At 38.3% G+C, this 21,071-nt stretch overlaps 1 protein-coding gene across 3 annotated transcripts in view; it reads left to right on the forward strand.

Annotated features, from left to right (window-relative positions):
- Positions 1 to 21,071, forward strand: part of TTN (titin) — a 253,429-nt gene that overhangs the window by 129,228 nt on the left and 103,130 nt on the right. For all 3 annotated transcript variants that reach the window (XM_057411684.1, XM_057411685.1, XM_057411686.1), the window contains 8 exons: positions 13,358 to 13,435; positions 14,550 to 14,654; positions 15,179 to 15,256; positions 15,622 to 15,675; positions 15,988 to 16,071; positions 19,998 to 20,048; positions 20,128 to 20,523; positions 20,731 to 21,006. In XM_057411684.1, the coding sequence (XP_057267667.1) occupies positions 13,358 to 13,435; positions 14,550 to 14,654; positions 15,179 to 15,256; positions 15,622 to 15,675; positions 15,988 to 16,071; positions 19,998 to 20,048; positions 20,128 to 20,523; positions 20,731 to 21,006 (1,122 nt within the window). The remainder of the gene's footprint in view (positions 1 to 13,357; positions 13,436 to 14,549; positions 14,655 to 15,178; positions 15,257 to 15,621; positions 15,676 to 15,987; positions 16,072 to 19,997; positions 20,049 to 20,127; positions 20,524 to 20,730; positions 21,007 to 21,071) is intronic.

Below are 21,071 nucleotides of genomic sequence, written 5' to 3' on the forward strand. Positions count from 1 at the left end.
TGCAAACTAATTGCAAATAGTGATTATGTGAAAGACCACCAGATCTTCTGTATTTGTATAAAATAATTCTGCATTACTCAAATAATGAGAACAAGGAAACCTGCTAACAATGAAGGTGCCCCTTTTATCCTGAAGTAAAGCACTTTCAAAATACAGGATTGTAGAAGCCGTGAAAGGTCACTAAGTTGAACCCATCATGTAACATTATAGCAAAAAAAAAATTAAAAAAAAGAAAATAAATAGAGGAGAGAAATAGTAATGATAATTGGATTTCTGTTCTTCACACTGTCACTGCCCCCACTGCTGAATGCAAAGCACTGGCAGATTCATAATAAATGGCAACAGATAAGTTATGGGCTGAGGTTGATCCCAGGGAAAGGTCAGATCCCAGCAAGGCAGAAATCATGGTGCCTCTTCTCAGGGAGGGAAGGCTGCTGAGTACAGAGAGGGGAATCCTAATTCACACCTCACCCTGAGCAGAACCTAAACATAGCCAACAGTTTTCTCACAGAACCTACTTGGCATCACCGCCCTGTGCCTCTCTGTGGGTTTGTGTATATGTCCGTGAGTGACAGAGAAATGGGCTCAAGACACTGTGAGACCAGTTTGCTTACCTTCATGAGTGCATCTCTAGTTTGTGTTTCATTGTTCATCTTCCTGTTTAATGTATAAAACTGACTGTTACTAATATCTTTGAAGCACCTGAGGTGCCCAGGAAGGCTCCTCGTGAGGAAAAAGTGTCCGTTCCCACTGCCAAAGCACCAGAGCTTCCAGCACTCAAAGGTACCTCTTTTCATGGATAACTTAACAAAGAAGATTCTTTATCTTCCTCTCTTGAGCGTTGTCTTCCCTCTCTTGGCCTGTCCCTCTCTGTCCCAGAGACTCTCAAGACTGTGCATGCCTGGTAAATGGTGCCGTATGTGCGTGTATGGTGATGAGCTGGCTGTGTGGTGATGTTCTGTATCTGTGCTGCCCCGGATTTTGTTCCTGTTTGGCATCTGCTTTCACCAATGTAAAACAAAACACACTAATATCTTTGAAGTGCCTGAGGTGCCTGAGGAAGAGGAGGAGGAAGCACCCGAAGCGGTGGCACCAGTTGCTGAGGCTGGAGAGCCAGAAGCTCCTCCAGCTGAAGGTACGCAGTGGTGTTCTGAAAGAGTTCGTTCTTCCTTCTATGTTTCCACAGTCCTGAGTGCTCTTTGCCCCTCTGTGTTCTGTGTGGTGGGGTGAAGACAGCTTTTGGTTGTGTTGTGTCCCTATGTGCCTCTACATGCCTGCAGGAGAAAGTGGTGTTTGTCAGCAAGAGCTCTCTCATAAGTCCATAGTTTGGCTCCTTGCTGAGAGTGGTACTCCCAAAGGAAGAATGCTTGTCTAGAGAGGGCTCCCTGGTAGTCTGTCAAGGGTTTACTTTCCTGCTTCTGCTTGCCAGTTGGCTGATTTCTGATCTTTAGCACAGTCAAGTAAATGGGACTACTATCTTTAAAGTGCCTGAGGTGGCCGAGGAGGAAGAGCCAGAAGAGGAGGTGCCAGTGGTCGTTCCCCCAAAGCCTGTGGCAGTGCCCAAGAAGCCAGCAGCAGTACCCAAGAAGCCTGAGGCTCCACCAGCTAAAGGTATATCTTCCGGAGGGATCTGCTTTTTACTTTAGTGTATTGATTATTATTTTCACTTCTTATACCTTCTTTTGCACAGTACATGTTTTGTGTCCTCTTCCCCTAGCCTGTGCTGTGCCTATCTTTGCATATGTGACTAACAAACCAGTCAATAGAGGAATGTCACAGTCTCAGAAATATCTAAACTCTTGGATTTTTTTCGTGTGTTATGCTCTCTTGTATATTTTAACTGGGAATTTAAGAGGAAATAATATCTTTAAAGTGCTCAAGGTGCCCAAGAAAGCTGTCCAGCAAGAAAAACCACCCGCTGCTGTACCCAAAATATCAGAAGCACCACCAGCCAAAGGTACATGCCATCACTATTCGTATCAGTATTAGAAAGAAACATCATGCTCTTCTGTACTTAAGTCAGCCTAATTTTTCTGACAATGAACTATTGCAGATAGGGGCATAAGAAATATGAAGCGCCATGTGGAGTACCTAAATGATGGTGGTAAAATTAATATCGGTTTCTTGAAAAATATCTGTCACTTTCTGAACTTTAAAGTTGAAGAATTAGCAATTACTGCATGCTGGGTTGAAATGGAATAATATGTTGCTCTGGGCAAGAGCCTGCAAATAAGTCAACACTTTAAAGAACGTAATGTTGAATCTCTGAATTTTCTCATAGACTGTACTGCTGGATGACAGCAGCAGTATCAGTTCTCTGCCTCTTTAAAAGTAAGTTAGTGCTAATAATATATGAGGTAGATTTGCTAGCAAAAGTCTGGATATATCTACCGATGATCCACAGTAGTACTACAGTAAAGGGTCATTAATATGACCAAAACGAAAGGAAAGAAAATACGTATTTCTGTAGTCAGTAGAATCTAAAAGCCAGGAGCTGTGGAAGACTGAAAATGAAGAAGAACAAGTGGAAATAGTTGATAGAAATAGGCAGTAAATATAAAGCAAATGATAGCTCTCCTAAAATTGTTACAATGCCCATGTAGTGATGAATGAATTACATATGACTGATACTCAAATGTAGTAGAATTCCATAAATAATTCTCTGATGGGCTGTAGAAAGAGGGCTTGTGTTTTCTAAGTTTCTGCCTGACTCAGAAACAGAAACTAAACACAGAATTCCCAGCTCCTGCCTGCCATATCTTACACCCCGCTTATTCAAAGTGTTTGAAGCAAAGCATAAGTGATGACTGAATGTAACCGCAGCACTTTCTCAAAGAAGACTGCATGCATGTAATATTGATCATCTTGTTGTTTCATATACACCTGTACAGCCCACAAAACTAATGCATACTAATATCTTTGAAGTGCCCAAGGTGCCCAAGAAAGGTGTTGTGGAAGAGCCCGTACCTGTAACCGTGCCAAAAGAGCCAGAACCTGCACCAGTTCGAGGTACCTGTTGCCCTGTGCATCAGCCTGAAAGGGACCGTTTCTTACTGTTTTACACATTATTTGTCATGTCTGTTACCCTGCTCATTTGTGATTGCCTGAAATATCGACAATCTACAGTGTTTACATGTTCTGTTGTTAGAATGGCAACTATATAGGGAACATGCAGGACTCTCACAATCTCCCTCGTGTAAGTTCAGAATCTAAAATCACTATATATCATAACTGATAAGATACATGGGAAAAAAATTTTTAAGATATATTTTTAATGTAAACTTCTATCTTTATCTAAAAGTATTTTTTTTGAAAAATTTTTAAGATATATTTTTTTTTCACTTTATCTTTTTCACAAAAAATCTCAAATAATAGTTGTTTGAGGTTTTTTTACCTAAAGTATTTTTTTTGTAACAACTACTACCTGGCAACTGTGTTTTCTTAAATTGTTATAACAGCCAGACATAGTTGTGTCAGAGCAATTTTAAGAAGCAGACACATAAAAAAAGTATATATAAAAACTGATCAGAGAGAATAAGGAGGAAATGTGCTGTTACTTATGCTGATATGGAAAATGAAGTCCTAGAGTAAAAAGAGGTATGTACTTAGACAGGACAGTATACCTAAGCAAGTAGCTCAAGACTTAGGTATATGTGATATGGGCCTAGATCCCTATAATAGCTACTCCATACTACTGCTTATTCAAATGCATGGTAGATGGCATGGTTTTCAAACCATGGTCAAATTTCCTATGAGAAAATTATATGGATGTAGGCATACATTGATATAAGTTGTAAAATATTGCTCTTCAGACAATAAGCACATATAGAAGCAAGAAAATGGGATGCACAAAACTGCAAACTAATTGCAAATAGTGATTATGTGAAAGACCACCAGATCTTCTGTATTTGTATAAAATAATTCTGCATTACTCAAATAATGAGAACAAGGAAACCTGCTAACAATGAAGGTGCCCCTTTTATCCTGAAGTAAAGCACTTTCAAAATACAGGATTGTAGAAGCCGTGAAAGGTCACTAAGTTGAACCCATCATGTAACATTATAGCAAAAAAAAAATTAAAAAAAAGAAAATAAATAGAGGAGAGAAATAGTAATGATAATTGGATTTCTGTTCTTCACACTGTCACTGCCCCCACTGCTGAATGCAAAGCACTGGCAGATTCATAATAAATGGCAACAGATAAGTTATGGGCTGAGGTTGATCCCAGGGAAAGGTCAGATCCCAGCAAGGCAGAAATCATGGTGCCTCTTCTCAGGGAGGGAAGGCTGCTGAGTACAGAGAGGGAATCCTAATTCACACCTCACCCTGAGCAGAACCTAAACATAGCCAACAGTTTTCTCACAGAACCTACTTGGCATCACCGCCCTGTGCCTCTCTGTGGGTTTGTGTATATGTCCGTGAGTGACAGAGAAATGGGCTCAAGACACTGTGAGACCAGTTTGCTTACCTTCATGAGTGCATCTCTAGTTTGTGTTTCATTGTTCATCTTCCTGTTTAATGTATAAAACTGACTGTTACTAATATCTTTGAAGCACCTGAGGTGCCCAGGAAGGCTCCTCGTGAGGAAAAAGTGTCCGTTCCCACTGCCAAAGCACCAGAGCTTCCAGCACTCAAAGGTACCTCTTTTCATGGATAACTTAACAAAGAAGATTCTTTATCTTCCTCTCTTGAGCGTTGTCTTCCCTCTCTTGGCCTGTCCCTCTCTGTCCCAGAGACTCTCAAGACTGTGCATGCCTGGTAAATGGTGCCGTATGTGCGTGTATGGTGATGAGCTGGCTGTGTGGTGATGTTCTGTATCTGTGCTGCCCCGGATTTTGTTCCTGTTTGGCATCTGCTTTCACCAATGTAAAACAAAACACACTAATATCTTTGAAGTGCCTGAGGTGCCTGAGGAAGAGGAGGAGGAAGCACCCGAAGCGGTGGCACCAGTTGCTGAGGCTGGAGAGCCAGAAGCTCCTCCAGCTGAAGGTACGCAGTGGTGTTCTGAAAGAGTTCGTTCTTCCTTCTATGTTTCCACAGTCCTGAGTGCTCTTTGCCCCTCTGTGTTCTGTGTGGTGGGGTGAGGACAGCTTTTGGTTGTGTTGTGTCCCTATGTGCCTCTACATGCCTGCAGGAGAAAGTGGTGTTTGTCAGCAAGAGCTCTCTCATAAGTCCATAGTTTGGCTCCTTGCTGAGAGTGGTACTCCCAAAGGAAGAATGCTTGTCTAGAGAGGGCTCCCTGGTAGTCTGTCAAGGGTTTACTTTCCTGCTTCTGCTTGCCAGTTGGCTGATTTCTGATCTTTAGCACAGTCAAGTAAATGGGACTACTATCTTTAAAGTGCCTGAGGTGGCCGAGGAGGAAGAGCCAGAAGAGGAGGTGCCAGTGGTCGTTCCCCCAAAGCCTGTGGCAGTGCCCAAGAAGCCAGCAGCAGTACCCAAGAAGCCTGAGGCTCCACCAGCTAAAGGTATATCTTCCGGAGGGATCTGCTTTTTACTTTAGTGTATTGATTATTATTTTCACTTCTTATACCTTCTTTTGCACAGTACATGTTTTGTGTCCTCTTCCCCTAGCCTGTGCTGTGCCTATCTTTGCATATGTGACTAACAAACCAGTCAATAGAGGAATGTCACAGTCTCAGAAATATCTAAACTCTTGGATTTTTTTCGTGTGTTATGCTCTCTTGTATATTTTAACTGGGAATTTAAGAGGAAATAATATCTTTAAAGTGCTCAAGGTGCCCAAGAAAGCTGTCCAGCAAGAAAAACCACCCGCTGCTGTACCCAAAATATCAGAAGCACCACCAGCCAAAGGTACATGCCATCACTATTCGTATCAGTATTAGAAAGAAACATCATGCTCTTCTGTACTTAAGTCAGCCTAATTTTTCTGACAATGAACTATTGCAGATAGGGGCATAAGAAATATGAAGCGCCATGTGGAGTACCTAAATGATGGTGGTAAAATTAATATCGGTTTCTTGAAAAATATCTGTCACTTTCTGAACTTTAAAGTTGAAGAATTAGCAATTACTGCATGCTGGGTTGAAATGGAATAATATGTTGCTCTGGGCAAGAGCCTGCAAATAAGTCAACACTTTAAAGAACGTAATGTTGAATCTCTGAATTTTCTCATAGACTGTACTGCTGGATGACAGCAGCAGTATCAGTTCTCTGCCTCTTTAAAAGTAAGTTAGTGCTAATAATATATGAGGTAGATTTGCTAGCAAAAGTCTGGATATATCTACCGATGATCCACAGTAGTACTACAGTAAAGGGTCATTAATATGACCAAAACGAAAGGAAAGAAAATACGTATTTCTGTAGTCAGTAGAATCTAAAAGCCAGGAGCTGTGGAAGACTGAAAATGAAGAAGAACAAGTGGAAATAGTTGATAGAAATAGGCAGTAAATATAAAGCAAATGATAGCTCTCCTAAAATTGTTACAATGCCCATGTAGTGATGAATGAATTACATATGACTGATACTCAAATGTAGTAGAATTCCATAAATAATTCTCTGATGGGCTGTAGAAAGAGGGCTTGTGTTTTCTAAGTTTCTGCCTGACTCAGAAACAGAAACTAAACACAGAATTCCCAGCTCCTGCCTGCCATATCTTACACCCCGCTTATTCAAAGTGTTTGAAGCAAAGCATAAGTGATGACTGAATGTAACCGCAGCACTTTCTCAAAGAAGACTGCATGCATGTAATATTGATCATCTTGTTGTTTCATATACACCTGTACAGCCCACAAAACTAATGCATACTAATATCTTTGAAGTGCCCAAGGTGCCCAAGAAAGGTGTTGTGGAAGAGCCCGTACCTGTAACCGTGCCAAAAGAGCCAGAACCTGCACCAGTTCGAGGTACCTGTTGCCCTGTGCATCAGCCTGAAAGGGACCGTTTCTTACTGTTTTACACATTATTTGTCATGTCTGTTACCCTGCTCATTTGTGATTGCCTGAAATATCGACAATCTACAGTGTTTACATGTTCTGTTGTTAGAATGGCAACTATATAGGGAACATGCAGGACTCTCACAATCTCCCTCGTGTAAGTTCAGAATCTAAAATCACTATATATCATAACTGATAAGATACATGGGAAAAAAATTTTTAAGATATATTTTTAATGTAAACTTCTATCTTTATCTTTTTCACAAAAAATCTCAAATAATAGTTGTTTGAGGTTTTTTTACCTAAAGTATTTTTTTTGTAACAACTACTACCTGGCAACTGTGTTTTCTTAAATTGTTATAACAGCCAGACATAGTTGTGTCAGAGCAATTTTAAGAAGCAGACACATAAAAAAAGTATATATAAAAACTGATCAGAGAGAATAAGGAGGAAATGTGCTGTTACTTATGCTGATATGGAAAATGAAGTCCTAGAGTAAAAAGAGGTATGTACTTAGACAGGACAGTATACCTAAGCAAGTAGCTCAAGACTTAGGTATATGTGATATGGGCCTAGATCCCTATAATAGCTACTCCATACTACTGCTTATTCAAATGCATGGTAGATGGCATGGTTTTCAAACCATGGTCAAATTTCCTATGAGAAAATTATATGGATGTAGGCATACATTGATATAAGTTGTAAAATATTGCTCTTCAGACAATAAGCACATATAGAAGCAAGAAAATGGGATGCACAAAACTGCAAACTAATTGCAAATAGTGATTATGTGAAAGACCACCAGATCTTCTGTATTTGTATAAAATAATTCTGCATTACTCAAATAATGAGAACAAGGAAACCTGCTAACAATGAAGGTGCCCCTTTTATCCTGAAGTAAAGCACTTTCAAAATACAGGATTGTAGAAGCCGTGAAAGGTCACTAAGTTGAACCCATCATGTAACATTATAGCAAAAAAAAAATTAAAAAAAAGAAAATAAATAGAGGAGAGAAATAGTAATGATAATTGGATTTCTGTTCTTCACACTGTCACTGCCCCCACTGCTGAATGCAAAGCACTGGCAGATTCATAATAAATGGCAACAGATAAGTTATGGGCTGAGGTTGATCCCAGGGAAAGGTCAGATCCCAGCAAGGCAGAAATCATGGTGCCTCTTCTCAGGGAGGGAAGGCTGCTGAGTACAGAGAGGGGAATCCTAATTCACACCTCACCCTGAGCAGAACCTAAACATAGCCAACAGTTTTCTCACAGAACCTACTTGGCATCACCGCCCTGTGCCTCTCTGTGGGTTTGTGTATATGTCCGTGAGTGACAGAGAAATGGGCTCAAGACACTGTGAGACCAGTTTGCTTACCTTCATGAGTGCATCTCTAGTTTGTGTTTCATTGTTCATCTTCCTGTTTAATGTATAAAACTGACTGTTACTAATATCTTTGAAGCACCTGAGGTGCCCAGGAAGGCTCCTCGTGAGGAAAAAGTGTCCGTTCCCACTGCCAAAGCACCAGAGCTTCCAGCACTCAAAGGTACCTCTTTTCATGGATAACTTAACAAAGAAGATTCTTTATCTTCCTCTCTTGAGCGTTGTCCTCCCTCTCTTGGCCTGTCCCTCTCTGTCCCAGAGACTCTCAAGACTGTGCATGCCTGGTAAATGGTGCCGTATGTGCGTGTATGGTGATGAGCTGGCTGTGTGGTGATGTTCTGTATCTGTGCTGCCCCGGATTTTGTTCCTGTTTGGCATCTGCTTTCACCAATGTAAAACAAAACACACTAATATCTTTGAAGTGCCTGAGGTGCCTGAGGAAGAGGAGGAGGAAGCACCCGAAGCGGTGGCACCAGTTGCTGAGGCTGGAGAGCCAGAAGCTCCTCCAGCTGAAGGTACGCAGTGGTGTTCTGAAAGAGCTCGTTCTTCCTTCTATGTTTCCACAGTCCTGAGTGCTCTTTGCCCCTCTGTGTTCTGTGTGGTGGGGTGAGGACAGCTTTTGGTTGTGTTGTGTCCCTATGTGCCTCTACATGCCTGCAGGAGAAAGTGGTGTTTGTCAGCAAGAGCTCTCTCATAAGTCCATAGTTTGGCTCCTTGCTGAGAGTGGTACTCCCAAAGGAAGAATGCTTGTCTAGAGAGGGCTCCCTGGTAGTCTGTCAAGGGTTTACTTTCCTGCTTCTGCTTGCCAGTTGGCTGATTTCTGATCTTTAGCACAGTCAAGTAAATGGGACTACTATCTTTAAAGTGCCTGAGGTGGCTGAGGAGGAAGAGCCAGAAGAGGAGGTGCCAGTGGTCATTCCCCCAAAGCCTGTGGCAGTGCCCAAGAAACCTGAGGCAGCACCCAAGAAACCCGTGTCTGTGCCCAAGAAACATGAGGCGGCACTCAAGAAACCTGTGCCCAAAAAATCAGAGTCTGCGACTGTGCCAAAAATACCAGAGCCTGTGCCTGTCCTTAAAAAAACTACAATTCCTTCTGTTAAAGGTACATGCGTCAGTCACTGAGCCTCATTTTCTCTAGTCTTGAATGTTTTCACTTGTTTCATTGATGTATGCAGTGGTTAGGTATATGAGGGTATAATCTGTCGGTTAATATGTTATTCTTACATTTTTCATGTCTTATAGTTTTTAGTTGTACTTTTAAGTGTTGTATGTATATATTTATGTTATGTTTCACAAAATGATAATTTACTAATATCTTTGAAGCCCCTGAAGTGTCAGAAAGAGCTGTCCCAGAAGAGAAAGTGCCTCTTATAACACCTAAAGAGCAAGAATTTAAAAAGCCAGAACCTCCTCCAACCAAAGGTATATATTGGCAGGAGGCATCTCCTGAGAAGAAATATTTTCTTTTGTCTCTGTTCTTTGCTTATAACGGAGTCTATAAAATGTGTCATGTGTACATAGACTACTTTGGGAAAGACTGTTTTGAACACAGTCTTTCATGGTTATGGCTGTTGTTACTCACTGTGATTTTCTGTGTTAGGTTTCCTTGTCTTTTTTATGTATCATATGTACATTTATGTACATGTCTGAAAATGAAATAATGTTTTTTAAAGTGCCTGAGGTGCCCAAGGAACTTGCTCCAGAGGAAAAAGTACCTGTTGCTGTTCCTAAAATACCTGAACCAGTACCAAGTGAAGGTTTGTGCCATCATAGTTATTACTGTAAAGACAATCTTGTTCTTCCAAACATAAGCCTCAAAATAGATGTCCTTTTTTTCCTTTTGTAATGTATGTAAATTTTTCACTTAATATTTTAGATTATACCACTCTGTGTTTCATGTATCTACTATTATATTTTCATATTTTGAAGAAAATATCAGTTTTAAAATCAAATATTTTCAAGTGACATACGGTCCTACACAGGACATTCCTAAAAAAGTGTGTCTCTCTTCAAGATAATAATTAATTCCCAACAATTTTGAGTCTCTTAAACCCTATTATTTATATTGCTATTATAATCTTAAATTAATTGAGATCCTTGAAGCTTTTATTCTTTCTAGTTACAATGACTCACCCACAGATTTAATGTTTAGTTTACGTTGTACACATAAAAAAATTATACTTCACAAAACCCAATTCATTCTCATATAGAAAGAGAGTAGTTTTTTCAAGAACATGCATTAACTGCAAAGGTAACAGGTACTGCATTATTACTTATCTAACATGTTTTTGTTGGTATCACTTGTGGTAGCTTTCTTTTAAGTGATATGCACACAATTATTCATGTGAAATCTTATCACTAGCAACTTACACAAATTGTCAATATTCTTTAAAGAATATGAAATCATAAAGGACACTGAGCCTGAAGAAGAAGAAGAAATTCCAGTTGCAGAAATAGAAGAACCTTTACCAGTTGAAGGTATACAATGTACTTACCTAGAGGCTGCTGGACACCTTTCTTTCATTTCCTTTCATTTCCTTTCATTTAATTTCATATGCAGTAGTTTTCTTGCTCTGTCATTCTTCAAACATGTACCTGTATGTTGCAGGTCTCTGCATAATTCTTCCTCTGTTCTCATTTCTGCTTTGGAAATTAGTTGTGATTTCTTAATTCTAAGGGCAACGTCCAGATTATTTTAAATTTTTTCAATTTGTTTTGTGTCAACAAGAGTCTTCCTGTCATGTGGCTTCCCACCTCTGTTCTCATGTTATTAATATGCTTTTTTAAGTCAGCTTTGATGTTTTTACTGTGCGCATGCTACATGCATGCTACTACAAAGCAGTAGCCTAAGGCTCCTTCATACTCCCATTGAATTAAATGAGATTTTTCCACTGACTTCATTGAAAGGGAAAATGACCATCTTTATATGTGTATATTACTCTTCACTTAACTGCTTATGGTCATAAATTTATGCTAAATATACTTAATGTTATTCAAAGTGCTGCCACCTGAAAAGAAGATCCCTGAAAAGCGAAAACCACTACCACCACCTACTCCACCAAAAGAGGATATCAAATTGGCAAAAGAACTACTTAAAGGTATAATCATCTGAAGCCACAATTAACCGTGGGAACTCAAATAATCCTTTTAAGTTATACTGATGAATCTTGAAAAGCATGCTTTTGAACATATCACTCTGGGTATTTGGGGGATTATTTTGGTTTTTATCTCTCCTCTCCTCTCCTCTCCTCTCCTCTCCTCTCCTCTCCTCTCCTCTCCTCTCCTCTGCTCTCCCCTCCCCTCCCCTCCCCTCTCCTCCTCTCCCCAACCCTCCCCTCCCCTCCCCTTCCCTCCTCTCCTCTCCTCTTCTCTCCTCTCCTCTCCTCTCCTCTCCTCTCCTCTCCTCTCCTCTCCTCTCCTCTCCTCTCCTCTCCCCTCCCCTCCCCTCCCCTCCTCTCCTCTCCTCTCCTCTCCTCTCCTCTCCTCTCCCTCCTCTCCTCTCCTCTCCTCTCCTCTCCTCTCCTCTCCTCTCCTCTCCTCTCCTCTCCTCTCCTCTCCCTCCCTCCCCTCCCCTCTCCTCTCCTCTCCTCTCCTCTCCTCTCTCTCTCCTCACTTTCACTTTCCTTTTCCTTTTCTTCTTTTCTTTCTTTTCTATTGCTTTAACAGTGCACCTTACTGATGCTCATTCCTTATGATTTTTGCTAGTTTTATGCCAAGTTAGTTTATATGGGTTCTTTTTCAATAGTTATGGAAAAAAATCAGTTTATTAAAAAAATCTTAACCAAGTTAACACATTCTTCTATCTTTAACATAATTCTTCTATCTTTAACACGTTCTTACAAATGAAAAGAATCCCCAGCAATAATTTGCTGGTGTTACTTTTGAATATTGATATCAGACCAACTGTTCTTCCTACATCATCTGACTGCTTCTAAACACTTAATCAGCCAAAATCTTAGCTTTGAAGCTCTTGTCTTTCTGTTATAGCAACAATATTAATCCATTTTTTTTATTTTTTTAGGAAGTTCTCTTTTTTTTTCTAATCTTATTATGTGTGTTGTAAAATTCAAATAACTTTCTTTAAAGCTCCTGGATCAAGGAAGAAAGTTGTGACTGAAAAACCTGGTGAACCTCAAAAACTGGAACCCCCACCTGCTAAAGGTGCTCAGCAAATTTAAGAATCTTACTTAAATTAAGCCTCTCATGAGCATAAAGTTGTAGCTCTTGGTAACTACTGCAATTTGCTCAGAACTATCAAAAAGCTGTCTATTTTAGATTATGCTCAACAGTGGACTCTGGTCTTGGATGCATGTATGTTCATGTCCACTTTAATCTCCCATAATGCAATACAATGAGATGCAAGAGACAGAATCACAGAAGCGTGAGAGTTTTTATGAGTTTCTGTCACTTTTGTACATGCTCATTTGGTTGTCTGCTTAGGGAGGAATAAAATATCATTTACTGTTTAAATATATATATCATCATTCAAACATACTTCGTTTATTATTTGTCTGAAATGGAGCTTATTTTTGTGAGAGGACACTCCAAAGATGGAGATGAATAACAAATTGAGCAAGCCACTTTACAAGTACTCCCTTATATTTTTCATATGTACTGGAGTTTAAGACAAGCTAAGCAGATAAGCAGTGAACACTTCTTAATGCTGTTCCAAGTTTATAAATTAAACTAACTGGATCCGTACAAAAATCACAGATAGTTCGGATGAATAGATACATAACATAAACCTGTAATGAAAGAGGAAATGGAGATAAAAATGTTACTATAACTCTTTGAATACATAACCTTTATAGTTTTGTCAAACCATGCTTCTCTTTTGATGATTTCTATGAAAGTTTCCTCTTACACATAAGCCTAGAAGACAACTGTATGCAAATAATATAGAATTATTTTCTATTATTATAGTATAAAAAATATCAATTTCAATCTGTCAGTTTTACCTTTGCTTTTAATATTCAGGAGTGGACCAGCATTTGATTTGTGTGTTTGGAATGGTTAAGTGTTGATTAGATCTTATTACTGTTATGAACCCATAATAAAATCTGTAATAATATTCTTTTAAGTGCCTGGACTTGTAAAGAAACCTCACAAAATAACTCCCGAAGTTACTCCTCCACCAGAAGAAGTTGTTTTGAAAAAAGGTATAGTAACTTGTTTAAAAAATCCCCTAGCATATTAACATTGTTCAGTATATTCTCCTAAGCAACATTGGTTTATGTATGGTGTGCAAAATTAGACAAAGTACTATCTGATGTCTGCTTCTTGGAGCAAGCCTTTATAGTTGCAGGTTTGGAGTGAGGATATCCTGAAAATCTGTCAGATCTAAAGAATCTGTGATGAAAACAGAGCAGAACAATGAAAATGTGGTTCCCTATAAATCTCTCCTGTTTTCCTAATCTCTATAGAGTTGACAGTTTTCTACTGTCTTCAGCTTCTGGACCCTTATATATATTCCAGTGACAGAGTGAATATTAAAGTCACATATGTACCATCTGCATTCTTTTCTACGGTTTTCTTAGAAGTACTGCACAGATCACATAACCCTGTGCTACTATCGGATATCAGTCTCCTTTCTTGGCAAAGTTTGGTGCATTCTGAATCACTTCATGCTCAATTATTGCTTAGAAAAAGGAAGCGCTAATTTGAATTCTCTTAGAACAGCAGGATGATTCATTCCTGTGTACCTTGCAGCTGAGCTTCAGATTTCAAGCATAATAAAATACAGATATTCACTTTTTCAGGTGGCAGTCTCATTAGGTATGCAAGATGGATATCTGACAGGTCAAAAAAAAAATTGAAATAAATAAAATGAAAAAGAGACATTATATAAATTTGGGCTCTCCAAATATAACGCTTGAAGATTCAGTCTTGCTCTCTCACTGGAGTCAATAATAGTTAATAACTGTTGCTACAGTTATTAATGTATAATTCTATACAGTAATTCATCATTTCAATATGATAAGAAGTGTGTGATATTATAAGAAATTTTCTATCACTGACAGTTAGCATCTTTCTTCCCAGATGGACTTCTCTTAATAAAATTATCTCTTTGCTCTACATGAGTTTGAATTTTAAAAACCTTCCAGAATAGCATCTTGAACAGTTAAAAGAATATCTTCCATTAATATCAAACTAAATATTTTACATTCCTGTTTCTTCATAGTTACTGATATATTTCAATCATTTTTTCTTGTTCACCATCTTATTATTTTATTTACCTGTGCTTTAAAAACTGAAATTCCTTTTCTTTTTAAGTTCTTAGAAAGGAAAAAGAAGAGGAAGAACCTAAACCAGAAAAAGAACCTAAACCAGAAGTTAAAACAGTGCCTACACCAGTAGAAAAAATTAAGAAACCTGAAGGTACTAATTTACGTTCAAATCTATCAAGTGAAGTATACTTAAAAAAAAAAATATAATCCAGTTTTCAAGTAATGTTCACTGCAATTCAGAAATGAAAGTGTGATTTTAAATGATGGCTTGTGTTAATCTAATTGTTTAAATTAAAGATTCTCAGAAAGCCTAACTAAACCTGACATCCACATTTGGGTCTGAATTGTGCATTTTAGAACTGCTTTCCAATCTTCAGTGTTTATACAAGAGAATTCTACAAATATTTTATAATATAGATGAAAATGTAACTACAGCAAAACAGTTAACCCAAGCATTCTTTTAGTTAACATTTTACAAATATTTGTCCTGTTGTCCATTTAGTATTTCTAATGTATTCCAATCTCACTCTTAAAAGTACATGTTCCTGAATCTTATGAACATCTGAAACTGTTTATGTCTACAAAAATGAAAACTTTTAAATACATTGGAGATAATACATTTGGGGATTCAAGGTGGTTTAATATATCTTACAAAATAAAAATAATATTTTAAAGTTCCAGAGGTTCCTAAGAAGAAAACTGAGATACCTGAAATAAAAAAAGAGGAGAAATATGTGCCCAAACCACCAAAAGGTACAAATGCGTGGTGCTCTTTTTCCTTACGGCAGCGACTAAATTATATTCATTGCTGAATATCATGCTATATTAACCTAATGCATTACTATCAACCAGCCTGTCCATGACTAAGAACTTTGCATTCTTCTGGATTTCTTGTTGTCTTTACTTCTTTAGTGCTTGAAAAATTTATCTTTATTTCATCGTATCTTGCTTTTCAAGAGCTTATCTCAAGTTAATTTCTTGCTTTCTGACAAAATGAAATGCAGAAAAATAAATTCTGTCTTTGATTAATTCTCTCTGTTGCTTCTAACTTTGACATTCAATGGGATTACAAACAATGTACATTAACCTATTTGTAATTGTTGTGTTTGAAATGACAGAACCTAAGCAAGCAGCTATCCCACTTCCTGGGTCTGAACCTAAACCTGCAGTGGGTAAGAATTCTTTAGTCTTTAATATCATTGAAGCATTTCTTGTGAATCTAGTATTTTCCATTCAGAGACTTCTGGCTAAAAGGACATTCATAGACTCATAGAATACCAGGTTGACAAGATGGCCCAGTGCCCTGTCCAGCTGAGTCTTAGAAGTGTTCATACATTAAACAAATGTCTTTAGTATTGCTAAGACTGGAACTTGTAGGCAACCTGCAGAACATTTTAAAAAACATCTTACTTTAAAAAAAATATTTATTAAAACAAATATATGAGAACCCTTTGGGGGTTGTCTGTTTTTTTTTTACTCTACAGCTCTAAAATCTCCAAAACCAGCAGCAGAATCAGCACCAGCTGTTACTACTCCAGTGACAGTCCCAGTGGTTGGAAAGAAAGCAGGTATTTATGTTTATTCTATGCTATATATCGGGGTTTTCTTCTGAGATACTAAATATGTCCAGGATAAAAGGAATGAAGACCTGTAAAATTACACAACTCATTCATTGCAGGAAGATTTGAGGTCCTTTTCAAGGGTCTCCTTATTCCAGGCACTGTCACCTAATCTTAAAAGTGTCTCTGATACACCACAGAGATCAGTCTGTGCTCTTGCTCCTGGATGGTGATATGTGTGCCTTTATTTATTGTCCTACTATGAAATCTGTGTATTCTGTTGTTTCCTTCATGTTTTTTATTTCCTGATATATATCTTGTGAACTCTGTCTTGTTTTTTCTGTATAGAAAACAATTCTAAATTGTTTCTAAACAATTATTGTGTTTGGTTTTCTGCTTTTAATTTGTTATTGAGTCTGAGGAAAAGGGGCAGGGGTTGCTGAAGAACTAGAGTATTGCTACTTTCATTTGATATGTTTAGGACCCTTGATCATTCCCTGCCAAGAAAAAAGAATTGTGAAGAGTCCAGTTGTTCTGAAGCGCCATGAGCTTGAGGTCCATTGTTATAGAGCTGATGTACATGCTGCTCACACATCATTCAAAGGATCTCAGGTTGCAACAGAGCTCAGGTCTCGGGTACTGGAGAAGCTTAATTACTCATATCTCTTGGCCATTTATTTGGTCATGTAGCCAGACCTGCTACATCTCTAAATGAAGTTAGGCATAACTAACTCATTTTATGTAGGTGGCTAGATAGTCATTAGAAAGCTGCTTTTAACCTGGATTGGATCTAAATTGACAAGCTTGCAGGACAATGCTCTATACCATAATAATGGTCTTCTGTACTGTTTGTGAGTGCCTTTCTTATGTGATTGTGTTGTAAGTTTCTGTCGTGTGGAGAAGAGATGTTTTATGTTCATTTTATTTCAGGTATAGCTGGAAATTTTGTCTTAAAATATACTGTTCCTGATGCTTATTCTTATAGATTTTAACTCTCTAAATTACCTGTGAAACCTTTGTAGCTGCAGAAAAGCCTGATGCGCCATCTGTACTAAAGCACAGAGATAAAATGCCCCCAGTGGAAGAAGAAAAGCCTGAGACAGTTGTATTAAAGAAGATTTTGGTTGAGAAACGCTTGCACATAAAAGACAGAGTAAGTCCTAAGGAGTCAGTTCCAGAAATTCAGACAGTAGAGCCACTTGAGTTCAAAATCTCACTGGAAACAGCTGATGGAATACTGAAACCAGAGACAGATAAGCAGGAGAAAGTGGCTCTTAAATATTTTATACTGACTCCTGAAGCAGAGGAGTCAGAAATGATACCTATAGTTTCAAAAAAGACTACCTTTACAGGTGAGAAAACAGAAGTTGCAATAGATAACAATATTTATGCAAAGGATGAGCCACCACTACCCAATGAAGAATTGAAACTGATTTCTATAGCATCTGAACATATGGAAAGAGATTCTGGAGAAGAAAAACGGGAGAAAATTAAATTGGTTGCTCATAGGGAAGGTGCTATAGAGAAAGTCTCTGACAAGTTTAGCATTCTGCAGGAAGGAAAGATTCCTGTGCATGAAAAAGAAGAGGAAATTGAGTCAACTTATTTACCTAAACATATGCCCAGGGAGTCACATGAGCCCAGGGACCAGAAAAGGCTTCTAGTAAAAGACAGTAATTCAAAAATCAGTTTGCAACCTGAAGAATTTCCCATTAAATATAAAACTTCATTTGTAAACGGTATCACAGAGGCAGGCATAGCTGAAACTCCTCTGCTGGTAAGTGAAGAAGAGAGAGGAAGTTTTACCCTGGAGAAATCTGAAGTTCCTCCTGGAAATTCCATAAAGAAGCATGGCATACAAAGTAAGGCTGAGTGGATGAAGAAATCTGTTACTGTAGGAGTGGAAATGCCTATAGATAAGATTTTTAATAAAGAAAAGAAAATTGAAGTTATTCAAGCTAATGAGAAAGATGGGAATCTGGACTTCACATCAGCAGAACTACATTCCTTAGACTTGCCTGAGGTGACTGAACCAGCAGAGAGAAAAAGTATTGACCTAGAACACCCCACTGAAGATGAGGATGTTTCCAGACAAAAAGCACACATAATCTTTAAACCATCTGTTCTTAAGCCAGAAAGAGTGGAAAGGAAACCAAGAGAAAAGTATTCTCCAGAGAAAGGAGAAGTTCATCATGAGAAGGGTTCAGGACAATTGTTGACTGAGAAAGCACTCCTAGGTGATAATAAAACAGGCAAAAAGATTATACCAGAGAAGGAAGAGAAAACTCTTTTTAGCACCCACTTCAAAAAAGACAAAATTATACAGTCAAATGCCTCTGAAAAGCTGCCTGTGGAAAAAGAAGAATTTGGTACAGTTATTACAGGAGAAGGAAGTGAAGCTTCCATAGGAGAACATGAAAAAGGAGTCAGAGATGAAACAGTTTGCAGATCTGAGTCAGTAAAGAAAATTCAGCCACCAAGGAATCAAGTTGACAAACAATTTCAAGAAGTTAATATAATTGAAGATGGACATAAAAAAACTCCAGCTCTCAAAAGCAGCAAATTAAAAATGGAAGAAAAAAAATCTTCTTTGACTATGGAAGAAGTAAAGCTTTCAGGAGGAGAGTTTTCAGTGACAGAAGGTAAATCAGATGCAAAAACATCAGCTAAACATGGCACTGGAATTAAAACATCTGTTACCATGAAAAAGGAGAAGGGAAAGCTTTCAGACAAAATACCATCAAGCAAGGGAATCCCTGCAAGTGGAGAAGTTACTTACTCCTCAAGCATAGGTAAGATAACTTCCAGGAAAGGAGAAGGAGATAAAGAATTCCAGAAATCAGAACCTGCTCACATGAATGAGCAGGCCATTAAACTTTTGAGTGAGAACAGGAATTTGAATGCATCTGGGGACCCACATGAAGTTCTGGATGTTCCTGGAAAGTCTCATGCAAAGGGAGGTGAGGAAGACCTCTGCCAAATTCTTCCACAAAGTTCTTGTTCTATTTGTGTCAGGAGAATATCATTTTCATTTTCCATTGTGATGTTTTCTTTCTTTAACACTGCTCACATTTCCATCTAGTCTGTTAGCTGGCTGTATTGGCGTTCAGCTGCTCTTGAGATGTTTGTCTTACCTTTCTGTTCATACACCTGTGTGATCAGTGTTCATTGTCTTAGTCTTACACTTTCATATGACTGCATAACTCATGTTGTGTACCATCTTCTCAGAAAACTCACAAACTCACACTTTTTTTCTAGTATTCATTTTTCCATCCACCACAATAAAATCTGTCCTGCATTTCATTCATACTATTCTCCCATTAAAAATATCTTTTATATTTCCTATCACAGAAGATGATAAAAAGCAACATAGCATGGGAATTATTTTCAAAAGTCTGATATGATTCATCACAATTTGGGCAACTAACAGAACATCCCTCACTTGTGAAAATAATGAATTGTCCTGAAACATGTATTAAATTTATACAACTTATTTTTTTGTTGTCTTCATTAGTAACTGTGTGCTTCTTCTAAAAAAAACACCATATAATTTGTAACAGGTACTTAAGCCACTTTGGTTGACAGGTGGCTATTGATCAAGGGCCTAAATGTCAGTAAAGTGTCAGAGAATGGCAGAATTTTACAAAATAATGGGAAGGACAATAGATTGAGGAAGTAGGCGCTCCTAGCCACCTTTCATTCTCCACTGCTGAATATGTCTTTCGCATGTTTCAAGATACTGAACTCATCACTGAGATATAGACAGTGTATGGTGTATAAATACAGACATATATTAATATCTTCCTCCCTTGGAACGTGTATATACCTGAAGGAAGACAAAATCGAATTTGTAAAATAATTTTTGTCTTAATTTTAGTTAACTTTATCTTAATTTATTGAACTACATTCCTAATAATATTGCTGTTCTACTGCAGAGGCCAAGACACCAAAAGAAGAAACTCCAAAGGGTATCAGTCCAGTCAAAGGTAGGATACTACAATCAATACCTACAAGCAAAAGCAATAAATTAGTGTTAGTTTATTAATTTCTGAATTCTAATTGCAGCCAAGAAGACACCTTCACCAGCAGATGCAGAAAGAAGGAAACTCAGGCCAGGCAGTGGTGGTGAAAAACCTCCTGAAGAGCCTCCATTCACTTACCAACTCAAGGCTGTACCACTGAAGTTTGTCAAGGAGATGAAAGATATAGTGCTAACAGAAGCTGAGTCTGTTGGGTCTTCTGCAATCTTTGAAGTCCTTATTTCACCATCCACTGCAATTACCAGCTGGATGAAAGACGGAAGTAACATACGAGAGAGCCCAAAGCACAAGTTTATTGCTGATGGCAAAGATAGGAAGCTGCATATTATTGACGTCCAGCTGTCAGATGCTGGTGAATATACTTGTGTATTACGACTGGGCAACAAAGAGAAGACCTCTACAGCCAAACTCATTGTTGAAGGTATTCCCTATTTCAAGTTTATCATTAATTTAAAGGCTAGCTACTCCTTAAGCTGGAAGTACTGGTACATAGTAAATTACAGTGGTTGGTAGATGCTCCCTTTTGTTTCCATCAATCATTACACATGCTGATTTAATATGTAAGGCATTCCTGCATCACACCTTCTGTATGTAAATGAGACAAACAAAAATTCTGTGTTTCCCACAGAACTCCCAGTGCGGTTTGTGAAACCTCTTGAAGAAGAAGTCACTGTGGTTAAAGGCCAGCCACTGTACTTGACATGTGAACTTAACAAAGAAAGAAGTGTGGTCTGGAGAAAGGATGGGAAGATCATCAAAGACGTGCCTGGGAAATTTGCTCTGGGCATTATTGGTTTGTCACATACCCTCATGATCACTGATTCAGATGATGCTGATGCTGGTACTTACACTGTTACCGTTGAAGGCACTGAGCTCTCATGCTCATCTTGTGTTAAGGTAGTAGGTAAGCAATCAAAATCCTGTTCTCCTTTCTCTTTGTAATATTTGGGCTGTTTTAAAATTAGGAAA

Source organism: Pezoporus wallicus, unplaced genomic scaffold, assembly GCF_028554395.1.
Source record: "Pezoporus wallicus isolate ANWC-B61680 ecotype Strahan unplaced genomic scaffold, APGP_CSIRO_Pwel_v1 contig_6732, whole genome shotgun sequence".
Taxonomy (NCBI): Eukaryota; Metazoa; Chordata; class Aves; order Psittaciformes; family Psittacidae; genus Pezoporus; species Pezoporus wallicus.